Source organism: Pagrus major, chromosome 4, assembly GCF_040436345.1.
Source record: "Pagrus major chromosome 4, Pma_NU_1.0".
NCBI classification, from domain to species: domain Eukaryota; kingdom Metazoa; phylum Chordata; class Actinopteri; order Spariformes; family Sparidae; genus Pagrus; species Pagrus major.
In genome coordinates this window covers 24,777,011-24,796,919 of record NC_133218.1, presented here as the reverse complement: position 1 = coordinate 24,796,919, position 19,909 = coordinate 24,777,011, and the positions used below count along the sequence as shown (strand labels likewise).

General features: G+C 41.1%; 1 protein-coding gene across 4 annotated transcripts; it reads right to left on the bottom strand.

Moving 5' to 3' along the window:
* Positions 1-657: 657 nt before the first annotated feature.
* On the bottom strand, positions 658-19,846 carry znf821 (zinc finger protein 821). 4 transcript variants are annotated; one of them, XM_073465227.1, is made up of 6 exons: positions 19,766-19,846; positions 10,755-10,886; positions 10,487-10,608; positions 8,191-8,286; positions 6,837-7,003; positions 658-4,355 (listed from the first exon to the last, which is right to left on the bottom strand). In XM_073465227.1, exons 1-6 carry the CDS (start codon positions 19,767-19,769, stop codon positions 3,407-3,409), a joined length of 1,470 nt encoding a protein of 489 aa, XP_073321328.1. In that variant the 5' UTR covers positions 19,770-19,846; the 3' UTR covers positions 658-3,406. The 4 variants fall into 4 exon arrangements, with proteins under 4 accessions (XP_073321328.1, XP_073321324.1, XP_073321326.1 ...); XM_073465223.1 differs by lacking the exon at positions 19,766-19,846 and adding an exon at positions 16,479-16,532; XM_073465225.1 differs by lacking the exon at positions 19,766-19,846 and adding an exon at positions 16,479-16,532 and having other exon boundaries at positions 8,191-8,283.
* Positions 19,847-19,909: the final 63 nt, after the last annotated feature.

The window sequence follows — 19,909 nt, the reverse complement described above, 5'->3', positions numbered from 1 at the left end:
TAATTCAATTGCCCAATACTCAAGATTATATATTTGAGTAACTCAAAATTGGTTAAATTCTGATCTAAAAGGAAAAAGTGATGATGAAAATGTAAAATGTAACATAAAATAAAAACTTTCAGATCTTTAGATCAGGTTTTGCCTGTTTGAATTTGAGGAACTTGAATATGTTAGAAAATAAAGAAAAAATATTTTTAAAGAGGAACAATTTAAATCACATTTATTAGATGGATTTCAAAGTTAAATATTTACATGCTATAAATATAATGGTATTCAAATTTCAACCGTACTGTAAGTATTTAGGGGCAATATAGTTTGTCAATGAGTTATTAAGTTGCTTACCCATTTTTAAAATTGTCTATTTACTTTCATAAAAGCTACAATATTTCTGTATTAGTGTCATATTTTATGGAGCAAAAGAAGAAAGAAGACTAAGCAAAACAATGCAGTACAACTACTTTTCACCACAGAAGATAACTAACCACACTCAAACGCTCCATCACAGTAACAAACCTGCCATAACTCGTAGATATTTGATGTAAAATCTCCATTTACACTCCTCACTTTTAAAGAAGTGCAAAACTGTATCCATTCAGATTAAATGTGTATTTGTATGTATAAAACGAAGCAGAAGGGAAGGAACACTGGATACTAGCATTATAGTAAAGTCAATGTTTATTCCACATTCTTTACCAGGTTTCATCACGGTCTGTACATCTGTTAATCCAGTAACAGAGGACGGCACCTCAAAAGTGCCATCCAGTCAGAATGCATTGATATCGCAGCAAGCATGAATGTTCTCATTAGCAGATTAGCTCATTCATTTGGCCTTGTTCAGAGAGATTTGCTTTGTAAACATGGACATTGAGAGAAAATCCTGATAGAATTACTATAGAAAGGCCAACGTCTTTAACCACATTTTTCTCTTGATTAAACTGTATAAAAAACAGGCAGGCATAAACTAACAGTAGAACACAAGCTCATATTGAACCATTCTAGGACAAGTGCAGTTTTCACAACATGCAGTGCTTACCTAATCCATACTGAACGAACTGCTCGTAAAGATCACCTTTGCAAATAGTATGTCAGACCACAGACGCCGAAGTTTTCTGTCGCATTAATCCACTGTAGGCTGAAGGGGATCACAGCAATTTCAAAGAGCAACCTCTGAGAATACCCAGTATTCATAGTCTGAGAGAAGAGAGAAATAAATGACACCTGAAGACTTTGTCGAGAACACCGATCTGCCCTTGGTACGCTATGTCTGTCATGAATAGGATGGCAGTGAGACCCTGTTGTTTTCATGTGCTGAACTAGGAAGAGAAAACATATCTCTGAAGACAAAGTGTCCGTAGAAAACTGCCTAAAACTGTCAAATGATGGATCTATAAATGATTCTGATGGACCAGGGTGTTGTCACCAGGCTCTGAGCCCTCTCACTGAGTTAAATTGCCTGAGAAGCTAAACTCTTTACATTGAAGTCTGTTTAAATTAAAGTTGCGTTCTGCATAGTTTCAGTGAAAACTGAATTAATTTCCCTTGGAATAAATAACACATCTGTTGCATAGAGGTTTGATGCACTCCTAGGAAAGCCTCTGAGGACGAAACTAGTAAAAATCCCTATATTTTTTTCTCCTTTGTTAAATTTGCTGTAACAAACAGCCAGGTAGAACGACTCTCGTCTAGGAGTGACTCAAACAGAGCTTGTCCTCGTCTCTGATATTCTGACGAATAATTCAGAAACTGCTCATTTGACACTGTAAATGTTTGCATCTGTGGAGAAGTGAAGTCAAGAAAGAACTGGAGGTAACCTTACAGGCAGGAAATTAAAACAAGGATATCCAAACATGGCCTCTAATTTAAAACATTAAAACAATTTTTATACCACTGACGGTAACAAAATAACCCCAACGTTTTCACAAGAAAAATATATTCACATCATATTGCATAAATATGTGCTGGAATGAGGTTAATGAATATAGATTAATAAAATCTCTCTCCCAGTATGGGCTGTATGTGTTATGAAAGTCGCCCCAGTGCTCAGTAACGGATGGGGATAAAAAAAGAAAAGGGTTAAACAGGTGTTTAAATAGGTTCCTCTGTCATGTGAATCAATAAACATCTTTCATTCATTCTGTTGACAGAGAATATAAATTAACCAGAATTTAAGTGGTTACATATATCGAAGGTACTGCAGCTTTTACGACGCACGTGAATGCTACAGAAATAGCATTTTCTGTCTATGATACTCTATATAATCACAATAACCCACTTTCATATGTTGGAATTTACTCGTAATGAGGAAAACAAATGTGTCTTTGCGGGCAGAATTCAAGTAATGTAGTAACATATGAGGAACTGTTACATTGGAACATTTTAGCACAATATTCCCAAATGTGATGAGCCCAAAATATATAAGAGGTAACTAATGTATTGTACAGTACAATAACAGCAGCACAGACTGAATTCTTTTACGAGCCGAAGAAAAGGCTCTGGAACACAAAGTAAAAAAGAAATGACATTGGCAAAATATTCGGAGTGTAACAATGTAGGAGAATATTGGCAAAGAGAATGTAAAGAGGCGAATGCATTAAGTCGTACAACTCGGGAGATGATGGGGAATGTTGTTCGACACTGGGCGCGTTCAATAGGACAAAAACATTCAGAGCGAGGAAACATTATAATCAAACCTGGGAAATACAAGTGGAAATGGTACGTGAATGTTTGCGTCCTATTAAAGTGCCCGAGTGATAAACGCAAATTGTGGGGGAAAAAAAAACAACCCGCATCCTCTGTAGTAGTGTACAGAACATGAAGCGCTTTGGAAGCCTGGAGTTGGAACGCAGTAAGCCACGAGACAGAGGGCACCACCACGGCGCCGGCTGAGGTAGTAGTAGACTGAATATGAACTTCCCAGGGACCCACGGTGGCAGCTTGAAGAGAGAGGTGTAGCTACCGGTAAACCCGAGTCACTGGGCTGGCGGAGTGGACCAGAGAGGAGGGGGCTGTGGCTACAGAGTCCCCGCTCCTGTCACTGAGGGTCCATGTGCAAAAACATTTTCTTTTATAACTGCTCCTACTAGAATGAACTGTGTTAAATCTGCTAGCCCACTGACAAACAGATAAATCTCTTTACAACATGCTTTTATGTCATCATCCATACAACATAAAACATTCTCAACCCTGCTCCCAAGGTTTTCTAGACTGTAATAAATTAGAAATTGAAGTAGTTTTTTCTGTATTTCACAAAGCAGTTTGTGTGTGAAGCTGTTCGACACAGAGGAGGCTGGAAGTAAACCAGCTAGGAATGGTTCACTGTGACCATAGCAGCCTGATGGCAGAGTGCAGAGGTTAATGATGCTGCTAGAAGCCAATTGACCCCCCCCTCCCCAATGGCCTGGTCCAATTAGGGCAGCTTCATGAACAGACCATTATCAATGGAAGGGACAGGCATAGGGCAGGGGAACTGAAAGAGGCTCATGTCTGCTGTGAGCGCAGCCATCGCCGCAGGATCATGCTCTATCTGTGTCCTCAGAGCAGGGTCGATCTTCTCCAGCCGCCGCTTGATCCTCTTCGCCTCCCTCTCGCGGATCAGCCTGGCCTGCCTCTTCTCCGGCGTCTCGTTTGCCCTCTTCAAACGCATGGCCTCCCTGTCTCTCTGCAGCCTGCGGGCCCGCTGCTCGTCAGACTCCTGCATCCTCTGCATGCGCTTGGCCTCGCGGTCCCGCAGCCTCCTCATTTCCCTCTCCTCATCCGTCTCACATGCCCGCTTGTTCTTCTTTGCCGTGCGCTCGCGCTCCAGGCGATGCATGCGGGCCTCCACAGGTTCGTTCTTCCTCCGCAGAGCCCATTTTCTCATCGGCGACTGGGCCTCCACTAACTGCTGATAGGCCACGCAGCTGTTGCACACCAGCAGCACCCCGGCGGGATACACCGGCATAGGGCTCAGGATGTCGGGGATAGGAGGAAGGCTCGAGGAAGATGAGTTAAGAGCATCAGGTATAGATGCAAGTGAAGGCCCTTCAGAGAGGAGACTGTCAGGCAGTGAGGGAAAGGAGGGTCCTTGATCAGAACCTGCGCACTGTCCTGGTCCTGGGCCGTGACACTGGCTGGAGATGTGGCCCGGTCCCTGGCAGGTACGATGGGCTTGACACAGGTTGGGGTTGAGGTCAGGAGCCTCACAGGGGCGAGGGCCCTGGCATGAACTGGGGCTGGGGCCTGGTCCGTGGCAGGAGCAGTTGCCGGGGCCCGGGCTGGTCATGGGGCTGTTGGAGAGGGAGTGGGACATGGAGCAGCTGTCCCTGCCACCAGTGATATCCATTCTGGTCATGTCGAGGACATCTTTAAGCTTCTCCCTGAGAAAAGATACAGTATTTAACAGCTGGTCAAAGTAATGCGTCCCCAGGGGTCTGATGCCTCCCATAGCGACAATTTCTCTTTTCTTAAAAAGGGACAGTTCACCCCAAAATCAAAAATACATATTTTTCTTCGACCTGTAGTGTCTCTATCCAACTAGATTGCTCAGATGTGAGTTGCCGAGTTTTAGAGATAATGGTCGAAGAAATGCCTGCCTTCTCTCAAATATCATGAAACTAGACAGCTATTGGTTTGTGGTGTTCAAAGCAGCAAAAAAAAAAAAAAAAAACACATCTGAAAAACTTAACAGCAATGTCTCTTTCCAGAAATCATGACCTGGTTACTCAAGATAATCCACAGACCTTGTTGTGATCGGTTTCATGTAGGGATTGTGTTCTTCCTGCCAAACTACACCCACCAAACATATCACTACGCAGAGAGAAGTGTGCGTCTACACATGGACGAGAGGCAAGCTAACTCAGTTTGCTTTCATTAAAGCTCCGCAAAGGAGGGTGCCATTTACATCTGGCGCCGACAGGAGCCCGAGCCTCTCGTCCATGAGAAGCTGCATGCTTCCTTTTGTGTGGTGATGCAGTTGGTTGGTGTAGTTGGGAAGAAAGAAAATAGTTCCTACATGAAAATGCTCACAAAAAGGTCTGTAGATTATCTTGAGTAACCAGGCGATGATTTCTAGAAAGAGACATTGCTCCTGAGTGCCATCTAGTTCCTTTCTGTTCAATACAAGGCATACATTTCTTCAGCTGACATCTCCAAAACTCAACAACTCACAACAAAACAATCTAGATGGATAAATAGCACTACTGGTAAGAATACATACTTTTTATTTGGGGTGTCCCTATAGTCTACACATCTTTGTGTCATTTCAGTAAGGTGTCTATTCCTTCACTGGTGAAGCTTTGCCTTAGTTAGCCACAATTCTACATTTAAACTGCTTAAAAGTGAATGTTATTGCTGAATTGCAAGTTTAGTTTTCATTGTTCAGATTCAGATTTTGCTCTTTTGGCATTTAATCCTCTTCAAAAATCTGTACTTTACACGCCAAATAACGACGTGTTCTTTTCATCTCCAGAGCTGAGATCTTACGGTCCAGGCTTAATAAAGTTGCATTTTGTCTCCTAGCAACTATCACCGGTCTGTATCATGACAGTTTAGATATTCAGCTTGCATAATAATGACAGTGAACGGTACAACACTTAGCCAAAACCTGCTCCGTATAGTCACATATTTTGAAACAATACTTGATTTTGGCCTCACCCATCACACTGATATGATTATCTGATACTACTGAGTTCACTCGGGAAAAAGTGACTCATTTCAGTGTTTGTTTCAGAGATGAGCAAGGTGCCGTGTCACGTGACCTGTGGTTAACTCAGAGTGGAGTTTAGTGCACTGTTAGCAGCCCGAGATGAGGTAACTGTTTCCATAAACACTGTGAGAACAGAAAATGTGTGGCAGATGCTTTCAAATTTACTTTATTCACAGTTCATTATTGCTGGCTTTAACAACATCAAATAGCTTTTCCACATACAAATAAGACACAGATTTGGTACATCTGTGCTCAGCTGAGACGTACTTATGGTCTCATATATAGTAACATCTGATTCTGCCAGCTCCAATAGCTCATATATTTTCTTTTCTTTTCACTCCTGTCAAAAATACATTGCAGCTTCTCACCATGTTTCTCCCTGTACTACGCATATTGACCTTGCCTGTGCTGTTTAAATTTCAATGTAGTGGTAGTTGCTAAGCAACATGCAAGTTTATTTTCATTATATCTGTCATTCTTGTACTAATTTTATTCATCCCCCATGTTCTGCATCCTGCCTAATCTCACTCTGAGAACCACTGCTCCATTGTGTTCCAGCATGCTGTATTTAAGACAGTTATTCACTTCATTTTTTAAGCGTATGTTGCACATGTTTCGTACAAAAAGAAAATCTCCAGTCAGCCTAAATGTTTGTCTTTTTAAAGGATTGTGACCTGTCACTTCTGACTCATTTTTAAATTCATTCACTGCATTCCTGCCGCAATCAGTTTTTTTGATGTTATACGAGGAATTAAACTGCACTATTTAAAATAGTCTCTCCTGCAGTCAGTGATGTCTGCTGCCTTTGTCGTGTAAAGGGATCTGCTGTAGGTTCCTGAACCCTCAGATCTTGTTTGAAACATTTAAAGATTGATAATAAATGGCTGGAATATGATGATTTGTTTGTCTGTTATCTTCTTGATAACTGTGGAAGCAGCTGACTTAACATTTTTAACTTGACTCAACTGCTAAATTGTTGATGATGTTATTAATTTGAAGAAAACAAAAAAAAAACAGAAACCTCTGGGCCATAACAATGTATCTATATCTATAAGATCCCAATGAACACATCCATATACTTCTTCCTTTAAACAAATTGAATCAGTGTGCATGAAAGACTTGAGACCAGAGCTACAGAAGAGATGAGGCGAACCTGTTAAAGTTGTTGGTGTCTGTGAAGCGTGCGCCACAGACAGCGCAGTTGGAGAGGCGGTCCTCGGAGTGGATGAGAAGATGCCGTCCAAGCGAGCCAGGCGAACTCAGGGCTCGCCCACACACTGGGCACACATAGCTCTTGCTGTTGCTCATCATAGTTGTGTGCTGTTAAACACGGCAAAACAAGATAGGAACAAGAGACGTGTCTTAAGTACACCAGCAACATTAAAAGATGACTTAACTGTCTACTTGTTGTTGTAGTCGGTTCTTAACATTTTGAACAGGAACAAATTGGATTCAACATTTAAAGCATTGCAGCAGTAACAGGGAATGCATAACAAGTGAAACGCTTTAGTAAATCACCAATCATGAAGGAGAACATAACAATGGAAATATGGCTGTGAAATAATAATGAACTGAAAAATCCAAAAATCAAATATTGAAAGGTTTTATCATTAGTATCAAAATGTATCATATTTAAAAGGTCATATTGATAACATTGTTATGGAGAAAAATCTTTGATTCTAAATAATACATCTACAGAGCTAAAGGTGCAGAGTAAAGAATTAAAACCATTATTATGATTGTGAATCAATAATTTCAAAATGTTTTTTTGGGCCATCCTCAGACTATTTAGTGCCAAGAACTGGTCTGGCAATTGATTACTGCAACACCAATTAGTTACCACTGCAAATGTGGTAATTGACATTCTTGTGGCTTGTGTTCACAATCCATATGGTCCACATGGGTCAGACACTGTTGTAATTGCTCAACATTACGGTGGCAGAATGCACACTCCTCTATCCGTGACTTTTAAATGCACAGCAATAAACCGAAAACTGTCTGACATCTGCAAAAACACAAAATGTGTACAGTGTTCACTGTGTGAACAATTGCTGAAGTAAGGAACAAATCAGCCACCGAATATGATTGGCGAAGAAAAATATAATGAGAGAGGAAGGTGAACCTGCAACTGCAGCATTTTTAAGAGAGCATAAATAATTATTTACCATCAGCAAATATATAACAATATTCTCAATGTTTGGTAATTTTTTGAGAGCTTTTATTAACTCATTGACCAACTAAGATTAGTTTTCAGTTGTGATTTTAATTTGTTTTTCTCTGTTTTACTCCTGTGTGTTACAGCACCAGACTGGCTCATGCAATCCAACACCTTCCCTCTTCTAACCTGCATTTCACTGGAACACTGATGCCGAAAGCTACTTAGGAGCTTTAAAGGTGACGACCTACTACTAGCTTATTAGAAAACAGGCTGCAACAAAAGATCCAAAGCTGCTTTGTTTTCATGCTTCTGTACACGATTAGGATAGGCGAGACAATATCATTTTCACCTGGTAGACATGGGAGATGAGCTTCTCAGGGCTGCTGAAATCCAGCGTGCAGAGGGGACAAACAAAGTTGTTGCCGTGGTCCCCTTCCTCGCTCTCCTGGGGAAAATCAAGCATGATTAAAACACATTTTGGGAGCGAAGCCACTGCTTTATGCAAAGTACACCAACACCTCACAGCAGTGTGGTTGTATATCTTAATCATATGATGTATATTTTATTTGACATAATCAAATGTGTCCTTATTTGTGGAAGATTAACAGTGCTTATCCCAACTTGTGTAATTTAAGAAGCAAACTGCAGCAAGAACTGATTGTAAACATCGCATTGCTGATATTTAAATAATAATGCTACATGCAGGAACTCATTTTATCTATCTCTTTGTGGAGGCGCTACTCGCTGCACAAGTTCTCAGCTGAAGCAAATCTCCAAGTGGTATATGGTGATGTGTTGAGTGTGTGAATGAGCAAAATTCCCACAAGTCCTTGTGACTCACTAACAGTGACATGATGCTGTGTGCTGTCACAGATGTGACTCACATACAAACTGAAATACAGAACACTTTGCGAGCAGAAGGTCCAGGCACAAAAACATATTGGCTGATACCAGGAGTGCTTCTCGTTTTTCTCGATTGTGAAGCGTTCACAAAAGTAACAAAGGTGTCACTGAAGTGCTCCTTGAGTATACAACATTCTGAAGGATTTTTGCAGCTGAATTGATGTGCTTCTTTCATCTTAAAATTTTAGAAATTTCTTTTTACAATTTCACACATGAAGAACAAATAAATAACATGGCCATACAAATGTGCTCACTGTGACACAACAAGCTAAGACTTAGTTTGTTTTTACAGCTTTAACAGATGATCTGATGAGACGGAAACACTCAGATATCGGTACGTCCTGTTCCTGTTGATCTCAACAGTACTTCAGTCAAGTTATCTGCTATTTTTCTTCAGTGCAACACAATTTCTGTGAAGTCAAATTAATATTCACATTACATATACAATTGGAGAAGATCCACTTTTGCATCAAGGGATTTTCGATGGGAAAAATCGAAAAATTGCATAGTATAATGTCTCATTATGTGCCTTGCACAAATTGTTTCTCTATAGAAGTATGTGCATTGTAGTATGCATGTGGATGGCAGATGTAAACAATACTGCAGTAACTTTAAAGTGACAAGTTGACAATTTGAAACTTATGAAGTGCTTCCTTTCGGTCGGTCATTGAAGGCACAGTGGCAACTGTAACCTTCGTTTCCAGTAAAGTACTCATAGGAGCACATGGACCGAAGCTTTGTGACTGGCATCTAATTCATGACGAGCGAGCACTTTCTTCCCTCTGCTGCTGTACAGTAGCTTCTTTGAACACATGCTGCAAAAGCAAGCACCTGGCTCCCTCAATTTGTGGCACCAAGTGCTGAATGGCTTCCCATCTCCACCATTTTCCTCTATCCATGCCCAGCCATTTGTTCCTAACTCCTCTCCCAAGTAAGGCTGTATCTTAGCCAGGTTTAATAAACTTTGTTTCCATTTGAGCCGAGTTGCAGGGCTACCACACCGCACTCACGTTTCTTGGCAAGAGCCGCCCTACTCTGCCTCTGACTGGCTAGCACTCGTTGGTCAGCCTCATACCATTGGTAGGTGGAACTACCCTTTGCTTTGCAGAAGATGACTAGTTAATCCACATCAAATACAAATCCCATAAGGACTTTTTTTCCCTAACATAGTCACCATCCTGGAGTACTTTCAGCTCTGAGTACAGAAAGCTCCCTTTAATATCCTTATATATCATGCATGTCTATTACTATCTTGTTTTTTCCTTTTTTGATTATGCTGGCCGTTTACTCTTTGTTCTGGCAAGCAGAGGGATGGATGCTGTTGCTTTTATAGGATCTGTTTTCGTTTATTAATACTATGTAGGTCCTTCTTTTGAATCTTTAATAAAAAATAAATAATACCTTGTTTAAAATGCACAACTGGTAGGTAAGAGATGAAGAAACCTCCAGCTATTACGTTTATCATTATAACAGCCCACACAAGTCTTGCAGCAATAACAAACACTTCACTTGGAACCACATATCTCAAAATGAAACTGGGCACCTTGTCAATAATTTATCTCTTTGGAGTCTTGTTTGTATGTTCATGCCACATGATCAACTTCACAGCACAGTGGCATAACCGTGTGACATATAGGCAGTCCTCAAACTAATGCAAGATGAGGCAAAGAACTAATATGAACAAAGCAAATGGCACAATAGTGAACATTAACAAGATTTCATGTGGATGCCAGCACCCTCACCTCTTTGACTCCCGCTCCTTGTAGGCGGCACTGTGATCTCTTGGTGGTCATGTGGTCGTCGGCGGAGGTGTTGGAGGAGCACGAGTCTTCACCTTGGTTGTCAAGGTCGCTATCACTGTCTTCTATGGAGGCAAACACAGCCCTATCAATACAGACAAACAACAGAACACAGAGCAGGGCTTACTCTCACTAAACACCCCTCAGGCCGAGGACGTCCTACAGCGTCCATCCAGTCCCTCCGTGTCCCTTCCGTCCCTCCATCCTGTACCTGTGATGCTATCCGGCTCTTGGACCTCCTGGGAGTTGTTGCTGCAGCATTCACTGTCTTCGGTGAATTCGTCCCTGCCATCCATGTTAATAGTGTGCTGAAGTCCTGTGATGCCTGAAGTGTGGAATGGCCCTGGAGATAGAAAGACAGAAGCAGTCAGTAAGACGGGTGAGTACAATGAGCTGTTCCAACTGGAGAGAGAACGTGAGGAGTGGAGGTGGGTAGCACATTCATGAACGGCAAGTTAACCCTCCATGAAAATATATATTAAATCCTCGGGGTGGGTAATATGACGATAATTACCATTAGATTAGTTAAATGCATGTAGCACCACAGATTTTGCTATTTGATCCTTTTAATATCTCTGGGTGTATTACAATGACTTTGTCAATTTTTCAATGAGATAACGTATCTTAATATGCCAGGTATGTCATTAGCTGGATTTGATAAAAAATGTCAGCAGCTTTATAGGTTGCTCTTTCGGTCGGTCTACAAAAAATTCCCCATCGTTTATCGGACACAGTTTGTGAATGAAATTTGGAATGGAATCAAGTGTCTCTGTGTGTGAGAGTGTGTGTAAAAGTGTGTGTTTATGGTCATGCCGAGGGTGTGGCAGCTGGAGTGGCCTATTAGAAAAAGGTGCATCACTTTGGATTCATGTGACATGACCAATCTGAGTAGAAATATGCACACACCCACACCATTTTGCTGATATGACAATGAGTGAATGAATTAATTATAAAATATTCCAAGAATGGCATGTCAGGTTTGCAAATAAAACCAGTCTGACAGGCTAAACAACATTTGCTCTTCCAAAGAAAGGCATGGACTTCATGAACGGAAGACAAAGCCTATCTTTCAAGTTTCACAATTTAGGTGACTGATGTATGACGACGTAGAGCCATTTCCTGCAAAGCATGAAACATGCAGGCAGAACATGCAGCCAGTGTGTCTACAGACAGACAGACAGACAGACAGACGGACAGACGCCACTTTATAGTATTTCTTATAAAGCCAAACGTCAATAAATTAAATCTATTTTAATACGGGAGTATTAACTGTTTTTTACCCAAATATTGTATTCAACATGAGTGTTTTATCTCCATAGCAACATAGAAACAGCATCGACTGACATAGCATACCACAAGAAGGTATGAATTTTTCAACACTAGTGCATTCAGCTATACAGAAGCTAAGGGTTCTTGTTTTTGTCCATGGTGAAACATAACGTGTGTCCAATGTGATGTAATCTCTCTCACATTTTACTATCAGATTGAGACCAGATTGGTATGGATCATTACAGTCCTACCAAAGTGAAACCTTTGATGAGAACAGTTCAGCCCGATAGTAAATTATTTATACGATTTGACATTTTTCCTCAAAACTTTTGAAATCCACTCAGGGTGTGGACCACGTGAACTTCTTCGCTGATTGAGCTGCTTTCGTTTCGAGCCATCCCACGCTGAAACATAATGAATGCAAAGGCAGCGAGGCGAGCCCGCTGACATACGTGCAGTCACATTAACTTCATTTGCATCCCAACCCCCACTTTTTCACACACATATACACTCGCAGATACATGCTAGCTCTGTTCGACTGCCATGCTGCAGTCCCACGGGGGAAGCAGCCTGCACTCTTTTCCTCTAGCTTACTGCCTTGATACTCACTGTTTTTCTCCCTCTCTCCCTCTCACTCAGTACCACCCACACACTGAACAGCCTGGCTCGCCCTCTGTCCTCCCTGCTTGTGTGTAACTTCCATATCTATACCATCAGCTCTTGAGGGGGAGGATGAAGCTTCATACCATGGCAGCCCATATGTGGCTCACTTAACTCGTTGTGATGCCACTCTTTGTTTTACGGTAACCCCGCAGGATTCTGTGAAAAATGCCTTCACTTTTCATGTTATCACACTTGACCGTGCAAACCTGTATTTAACTGCCAACGCCGCTTCTTTATTGGAGACGGTTTGCTCGAGAGCTTCTCTGGCATTCACACACAAGAGCATCCCACTTCAGATAGCTAAAATTAATGATGGAATGTCCAATTTTCTTCCCTTGTGTGCGCCCTCGCCATTAACACAGATCAGAGATGGGAGAGAGATCCTGACTCCAGCTACCTGAGACTGACAGAAGTAATTACAGCCCTCGTCACAATCCTGAGGTATAGCGTGCGCGCACACACACACACACACACACACACACAAACACTCTCTCGGTCTGTGAGGAAAACAGAGGTATAATCTTTGAGGAGGTTTGTCATCGCACTATTTCGCCAGTGGTGAGAAGTTAGTATGTGAACGCAGTTTGGGCACTTTTCCCATAGAAATCAAGGCATTCATTAGCACTGCTAGAGTGGGTCGTGAGTATTGAACTATGAACTATACTACAACAAGCTGGCTTCACGGCACATAGCCAATGATTGATGTGTGAGAGATACCCATCCCCCCGCTGCTAAGGCTCTGTCTGTACATCTGTCTCTCCTCGCTCCCTCTCTCCCTCCCTCCCCCTCCTCCTCCCTCTCCCTCCCTTCAGTCTCTGCCACTGTGATGTTATCTCTGAGTCTGTGTGTCTGTAGGCAGGAGGTGACGCAGTGTCTGACTGAATCCAGACAAAGAGACAAACTCATCAGCCAACAGACACACAGAAAGAGGGAGAAGGGGAGGAGGAGAGGCAGTGTATGTGTGTGGGGGTGCTGGTGGTGGAGGGGGGGGGAGAGCGCAAAACAAAACAGACAAAAGATAGAATGCCAAAACTCTACTCAAACACCGAGCAATGGGGGTCCTGTTGAATTCAAAGCCCCCCTCCTTCTCCTTTTCAGTCGCCGTCCCCTCCAAAAAACACACTCAGACGCACAACACGTCTGAATCTGCAGGAAGTGCGGGGGCCCCCGTCTTACATCCACACACACACACACTGATGCGAGGACGTTGGGCCAGACATCTGATCAATTCTTACTCTGATTACCTGGTGACCTACTACTACAAAGAAGAAGGTGAAGTGATGAACCATTTTTCCCTGTTGGAAGACTTTCTCTGGTTACTTTGGCACCTGGTTCTCCATGATAATTACAACAGAAAAAGTCATATTTATACACTTATATTAAGCTATTGATCCAGCCACAAGTCATTGTGAAAGCACTCGGCAATCACAGGTCAATCAGGAAACACTGGTGCTGATCTACTGCAGCACATATGAGGGAAAACGGATTATTTTTAGCACTTTTGAAACCAAGTTCAGATGCTTGACAGAAACAGGTGTGTGAAAAACTCAACTGTACTCCTACATAAAACAAAAATTGTAACCTCTGTATTCACACATAAAAACATCCCAAAAAAGCTCTGACAGGGATAAACTTGAACTCTTCATGAAGGAGTTTTCAGTGTTTACAGTAAGTATGCACCTTATACTGTCAAAAAAAACTGATGTCTATTTACTGTCAACATGAAGGACACATCCACTTCTCTCCACCTCCTCCAGTCCTAATTAACTTTTACATAATGCTGTTTTTCTTGCTGTTGTTCAACATCAAACTCAAGGAGGAACACAAATAGCTCGACAGACAGCACTGTTGTGTTATTGTCTGGAATTCCCTGTGTGTGCGTGTGTGTGTGTCAGCCCGCCTGCCTGTCAGACTGTCTCCCTGCCTGTCTGGTCTGTCAGTCTGTCTGTCTATCTGGTCTGACCCTCTCGTGGGGGAACGGCTCTGTGCATGCAATTCATACCTCACAAGAAAAGACAGGTAAAACAATCAGGGCAGAGCAGACGGAAAGTCAGAACTCACACTCCAGTGAGGGCGCTGTGGTTTGTCTGTCTGAAAAATGTTCTGGATACCTCACGTGGAGTGCACTAACTTATGCCAACATTAAATTGTTTTAAGCCCTACTGAGGGTTTTCAGCTCTCTAGAAGTGTTACAGAGAAGCAAATGAGCTCATTAGCTCGCAGGGATTAGTGCAGTCGCAAGTGCAAGATGTATTTCACCGGCAGTTTAGACAAACTATGTTTAGAAAGCAGCAGGGCTGTAGCATACAAACTGTAACTTCAGCAGATTACAGCAGGCAATCCCCTTCTGTGGACTGTGGCGCGTTTATGAGGTCAGCATGCTGTTCACCAAAAAAAAAGGGGATCCAGGGGGGAGAACCATATTTCAGTTAATTTTGTAAGTTGTATGAAATCACAGTGGGATGCTGCAGTTCATAATAGCAGGAAAAGCCTGCTTACAAACAAGAATGCTTGAGGACAATGTGCCACTCAGAAGTTAATCAATATGAGAAAATGAGCATGAATAGGGTTTTGCAGCAATACATACTGTATATATCTCATTCTGGAAAGAGACATAACAGAAACATTGATTTCAACTACTGTCATCCTAAAGTACAGGAGAATTGCAAATGTATCAGATAGCTGAGGCTCTGCTTCGACTGTGTTTCTGTGGGGCTGCAAAAAAATATTCTTATTATTGACCATTCTGTCAGTTGTTTACTTGATGAATCATTTTGTCGATTGAACAGAAGATAAAAGTGAAAGATGCCCATTTTTAATTTTGCAGAACCCAAGGTGTTGTACCCAAATAGCTTATTTTCTCCGACCAACAGTGTGACAAAAGAAAAACATCAAAACCACACATTTGAAAGGCTGGAAGCAGAGAGCGTTTAGCCATTCTTCATAAAAATAGTATTTTCTGTCAATCCACTGATTGATATAGTAATTAACTGTCTCTGTGCTGTGTAGCTTTCCTCTCATCTTGCACTGGAACTGACATGTCAGTGCAAACTGAACTGACACCATGCAGATCCACAGTGTGTAAAAGTTGAAATGCTTGTCCGCTCTGATCAAGGTTTAAGATATGCTAGTTGCGATGACACTCTCGGCCTGCCTCTTCCTAACACTCAAGGCATGTTTTTGCTCATTAAATCTACAAAAATGACTCCTTGTTATAACAAAACCCAGAAAACACAAACATGGTTAGCTACAGGCCCTGAGGAACAGGCTGATTGGAGGAATATTATCATATTATTATAATATTATTATATTATTAATCAGTCTACCTGGAAAACACACAAATAGTGGTATAAATGACTATATGTATATTAACATTACTAGGTCGCAGGAGAATGAGATGTTGACTACCATTACACCTGATCAATACACCAATCTTGCTGAGCTTGTCTAAAATAATAACAGCTCCTTTTAAGTAACTACTGAATATTGACCTGAGATGTGCTCCTTTGCATGTCTGTCTACTTGTTATTTTTTTACTGCATAGTCTTTGCCCTGATTTGTATTGAAATTATCAGTATTGCTGTATGCTTACTTTATTTTTATGTCAATATGAGCACTGAAGGGGAATAAAGAAATTAAAAAATATATATATACATCAGCCAGTAGACTCTTTGCTGTTTTCTCACACAAACTACAAACCGCAATCAACAGTGAGATATCCATCAATACCCTGACAAGAAACCCCAAACCGAAAGTAATCTATGATATTTAAATGTCAGCTGCTCACATAGTATGCAGTGTGATGGTGTGTCACGAGAAGCCCCGTCTTTGGTTGAATACATCCCCATGAATCTATCACCGCGGACATCATGGAAAGCAGCGGAAACACTAAAAATAATTCAACACATTCCCGTTCAACAACCACCAGTAATACACTGATACTGAACGTGACACGGATACGTAACTCGTGAAATAGTATTAAGACAATACCTGGAATACCTACAGTCAACTTTGAAGGGGTTGGTCTGTTTTCGCCTGGACATATTATTGCCCCGAAAAAACTGGAATCTCCTCCTAACCCCGATCCAGGTGTATTCCGCACTGAGAGGACAGATGATGAGCGAAATAATAATAATAATAATAATAATACAGGAAAAAAATCAAATCGTCTCCTCGATCGGCGGAGTACGGGGGTAAAAAATAAAAATAAAAATAAAAGGGAAACATAAAAGAGTCACATTCTTGCAGTCGTTAAAAAAAAATCCCCGTCTCCAGTCGATCAGGGGGGTTTAAAATGATGTCCAAGCCCGACCAGAGAGACACCGAGCGGCCCCGAGCTGCTCCGATCTCGAGCCGCTGGCACCCGTGCTCTCACTGCAGCGCTGCACGAGCTCAGCTGATCTCTAACGTAAAAGCAATGAAGCTACACCGAACAGGATTGTGGGATATGCAGGGACGCTGGGGAGTTCATGCTAAAGACACTGTGCTGCGTTCAGGTCGTGTGGGAGAAACATAAAAATAAACAGTCAGTGGAGAGAAACCTCTCGAGGTTTTCGCATACAGCTTAATATTGTTAAAGAGGAGTCACCATATCTACAAGAGGAGGAGTGTTACTTTACTATGAGAGGAACAACATATCGTAATTTTGTGTTTTGAATAATCAGTATGCAAATTAAAGCAGTTTACTTAGAACATTTTGGTAAAAAGACATTAAAGTGGCACTACGTTGTTTTGGAGAAGATTTACAATATTAATGAGGTAATAATACAACCTCAGAATTATTTATATTTTCCATAATTGAGTAAACAAGCTGTTCCAAGAGGAAAATAAGGTCCCCAGAACACTGTTTGAAGCTAGAAAGGTGGCAGGGTCCGCCATATAAACAAGGTAAAAAAAACAGTATGAAATGATGTTTGTGTAGTTTGTTTATGTAAAAAAATCAGTCAGTGACGATCTGTCTCTTCTGATTAAAATGTGCTCCCCAAAACAACACAGTGAACCTTTAAGAATTAAGTGGATTGAATACTAGTTAGTAAGCTGACTGTTTTGTCAAACTACTATTTTCAAGGTCAAGAATAACCCATAATACTTAACTTTAAGACAACATTTTAATGCTAAAACCTGAAATCATAACAGTGAGTGAGCTTGCATGCCGACAGATTCATGTGCAAGACAACAAAAAACGCTTCATTGCTGAAAAAAGAGAATCAAAAGAAAGGAAAGAGACTGATGCCTGAAAGCTCCTGAAAAAAGCCGAGAGTGGATTTTATATTGGAATTGTTTTGTCAAATCATCACCTATTTTTAAAATACAACGTAGCTTCAAAGTACACATTTTTCTCCTGTAATAAGAAGAATAATAACTTCCTCAGTTGGAGATTTTTATTAAATTGTCTAGTATCAATTAGAGCAACAATATATCTGATAATAATATATCGGCCAATATTTGTTGTAACTACGCAGAACACAACATTTTGATAGTGATCTCTTATTATTACTATGCATTAATTGTGATGAAGTTAAAGTATGTACTGAGGAGGTTTCTTACTCTTAAAACTCAACTTGTCAGTGGTCTCTGGTGGACAGAGCTGGCAATGGCAACACTGTTTTTAAATGACCACAAACTTTGCTATTTCTGTACTGAAATGTTTTGTTACTTTCTAGCCAAAACACACACAGATACTGATATCTGTGATAAGATAATATAGGCAGATAATGGGGGCTCTATAGTAAATGCATCTGATTCTCAGTGGGAATTATCTGGCATGTGTTTCACTTAAACTAGTCTGATTTTAAGGTTCAGTTCACCCATGTCATAAATAAATAAAGCATAAAGCATAAACTCCTCTCTCACCTCCATTAAAATATTGTTTTGGTGGCAGAAATCTTGAAAGTTGCCAGAAGTCAAATTAAACCAAAACCATCAGCATGACAATATATCACTAAGGATAATTGAAAAAATATGTTTTGTAACTTTAATTGCAAAGTTATCGGGATTCTTCACAGTACTGACAATAAACATTGGTGCATGCAATTCAAAAAAGTCTAGAGGTCAGACAAAATGTAGCATTTTCTAATAGGAAACACCACATTAAATATACAGCATCATACATGAAAACTAGCATATCTGCATACAACATTATGAAAAATGTTTGCATTGTCATTTAAACATAACCTTCTTTGTTTTTCTGACATGGTCCAAAGATTTTATTGGGAACTCTTGATTATTAGATATGTCCTGTGATGAACTAGCCACCTCATTAATATATCTATCTCCCACCTAATGCCGGGATAGCTTCCTGTCCCCCTTGAGCCGACCCGTCCTCCAATCCCAAAGCGTCATTATTCGAACTTTTCTTACAAATAGCCCCTTTAAGGCAGATGAAAGGACTAGAAATCATCACTTGGTTAAGTTCAAGATAATTTCAGGTAGTCCACATGACATGAAAACAAGTGTAAGTATGTAATAAAGTAATTTCCACCACTGATTCCCCATCCCCCTAGATTCCTTGTTTACTTACACAGTGTTAGTGAGGCCACAAACACATGAATAACAGCCTCCAGCTCAGGTAAACCCAGGTTTTCACATCACATTGCAATCACTGAGTCAAAGTAAGTATCGTTAGAAAAGCTTTCGATTGAGATAGTATTTGGACAGACTGAGTAATAAGGCTGAAATATAGGCTAACACTCAGTTAGCTGTAATCAATGATAAATGAGCACTGGTTAATGGTTGACGGCCACAGTCAAATCTGATGCACTCTTTGATCTTAATGTTTAATAAACCATAAACCAAGCCCAGCCTACATTCCTTGGATAGCGCAGTATCAGCGCTAGGTGGCGCTGCACGCCATTTAAATGCTGTCATAACATTACATGTAGTCGTCATCACTGACTGCCACGAGTAAACGGACCGCAGCACGACATTGACGGGGTAAAAAATGTATTCTTCCGCACGGTACAGCGAAATTATGCCATCTCAACAAAATAATCTCTTCGTGACATTTGCGGCGTTTTAATAACAAGTGACGGACGGCATACGTTAATGTTCGCACCGAAAGCCACGTTACGCACAATTATTTACAGTCAATCAGCCAATGTCATCAACGGGATAACGTTAACGTTAGCTAGCCAGCTAAGGATAACCAGCCTGACGTTAGCCCTTTATAGTCAACGCGAGAACGACAGAGGAGAACAAGCTAGACATCACCTAGCCAACGATAGCAGGGATTAACAGCACAATCACCTAGCTACATCTCTCGTCATCATGAAGACATAATTCAGCCATTACCCATGGTGTCCAGAGAACACTGGCATATCAGATGGGGGTCTCGGTCAGAGGGACAGACTGTGAAGAAGTCCGCTAGTACAAGCTAACGTTACTGTACGCTGATGATAAACTTCAGTCCGCGCTTCTTTCGCGAGCCTCTGGGAT

What these genes read in the sequence shown, in the direction of transcription:
- znf821 (XM_073465223.1), bottom strand. Translation starts at nt 16,518, where the DNA reads ATGTCCAGGCGAAAACAGACCAACCCCTTCAAAGTTGACT. An exon ending in AAGGAGCGGGAGTCAAAGAG is followed by an intron (nt 8,287 to 10,486) that starts GTGAGGGTGCTG and finishes GATTTTCCCCAG; the next exon opens with GAGAGCGAGGAAGGGGACCA. An exon ending in TCATCTCCCATGTCTACCAG is followed by an intron (nt 7,004 to 8,190) that starts GTGAAAATGATA and finishes CGTGTTTAACAG; the next exon opens with CACACAACTATGATGAGCAA.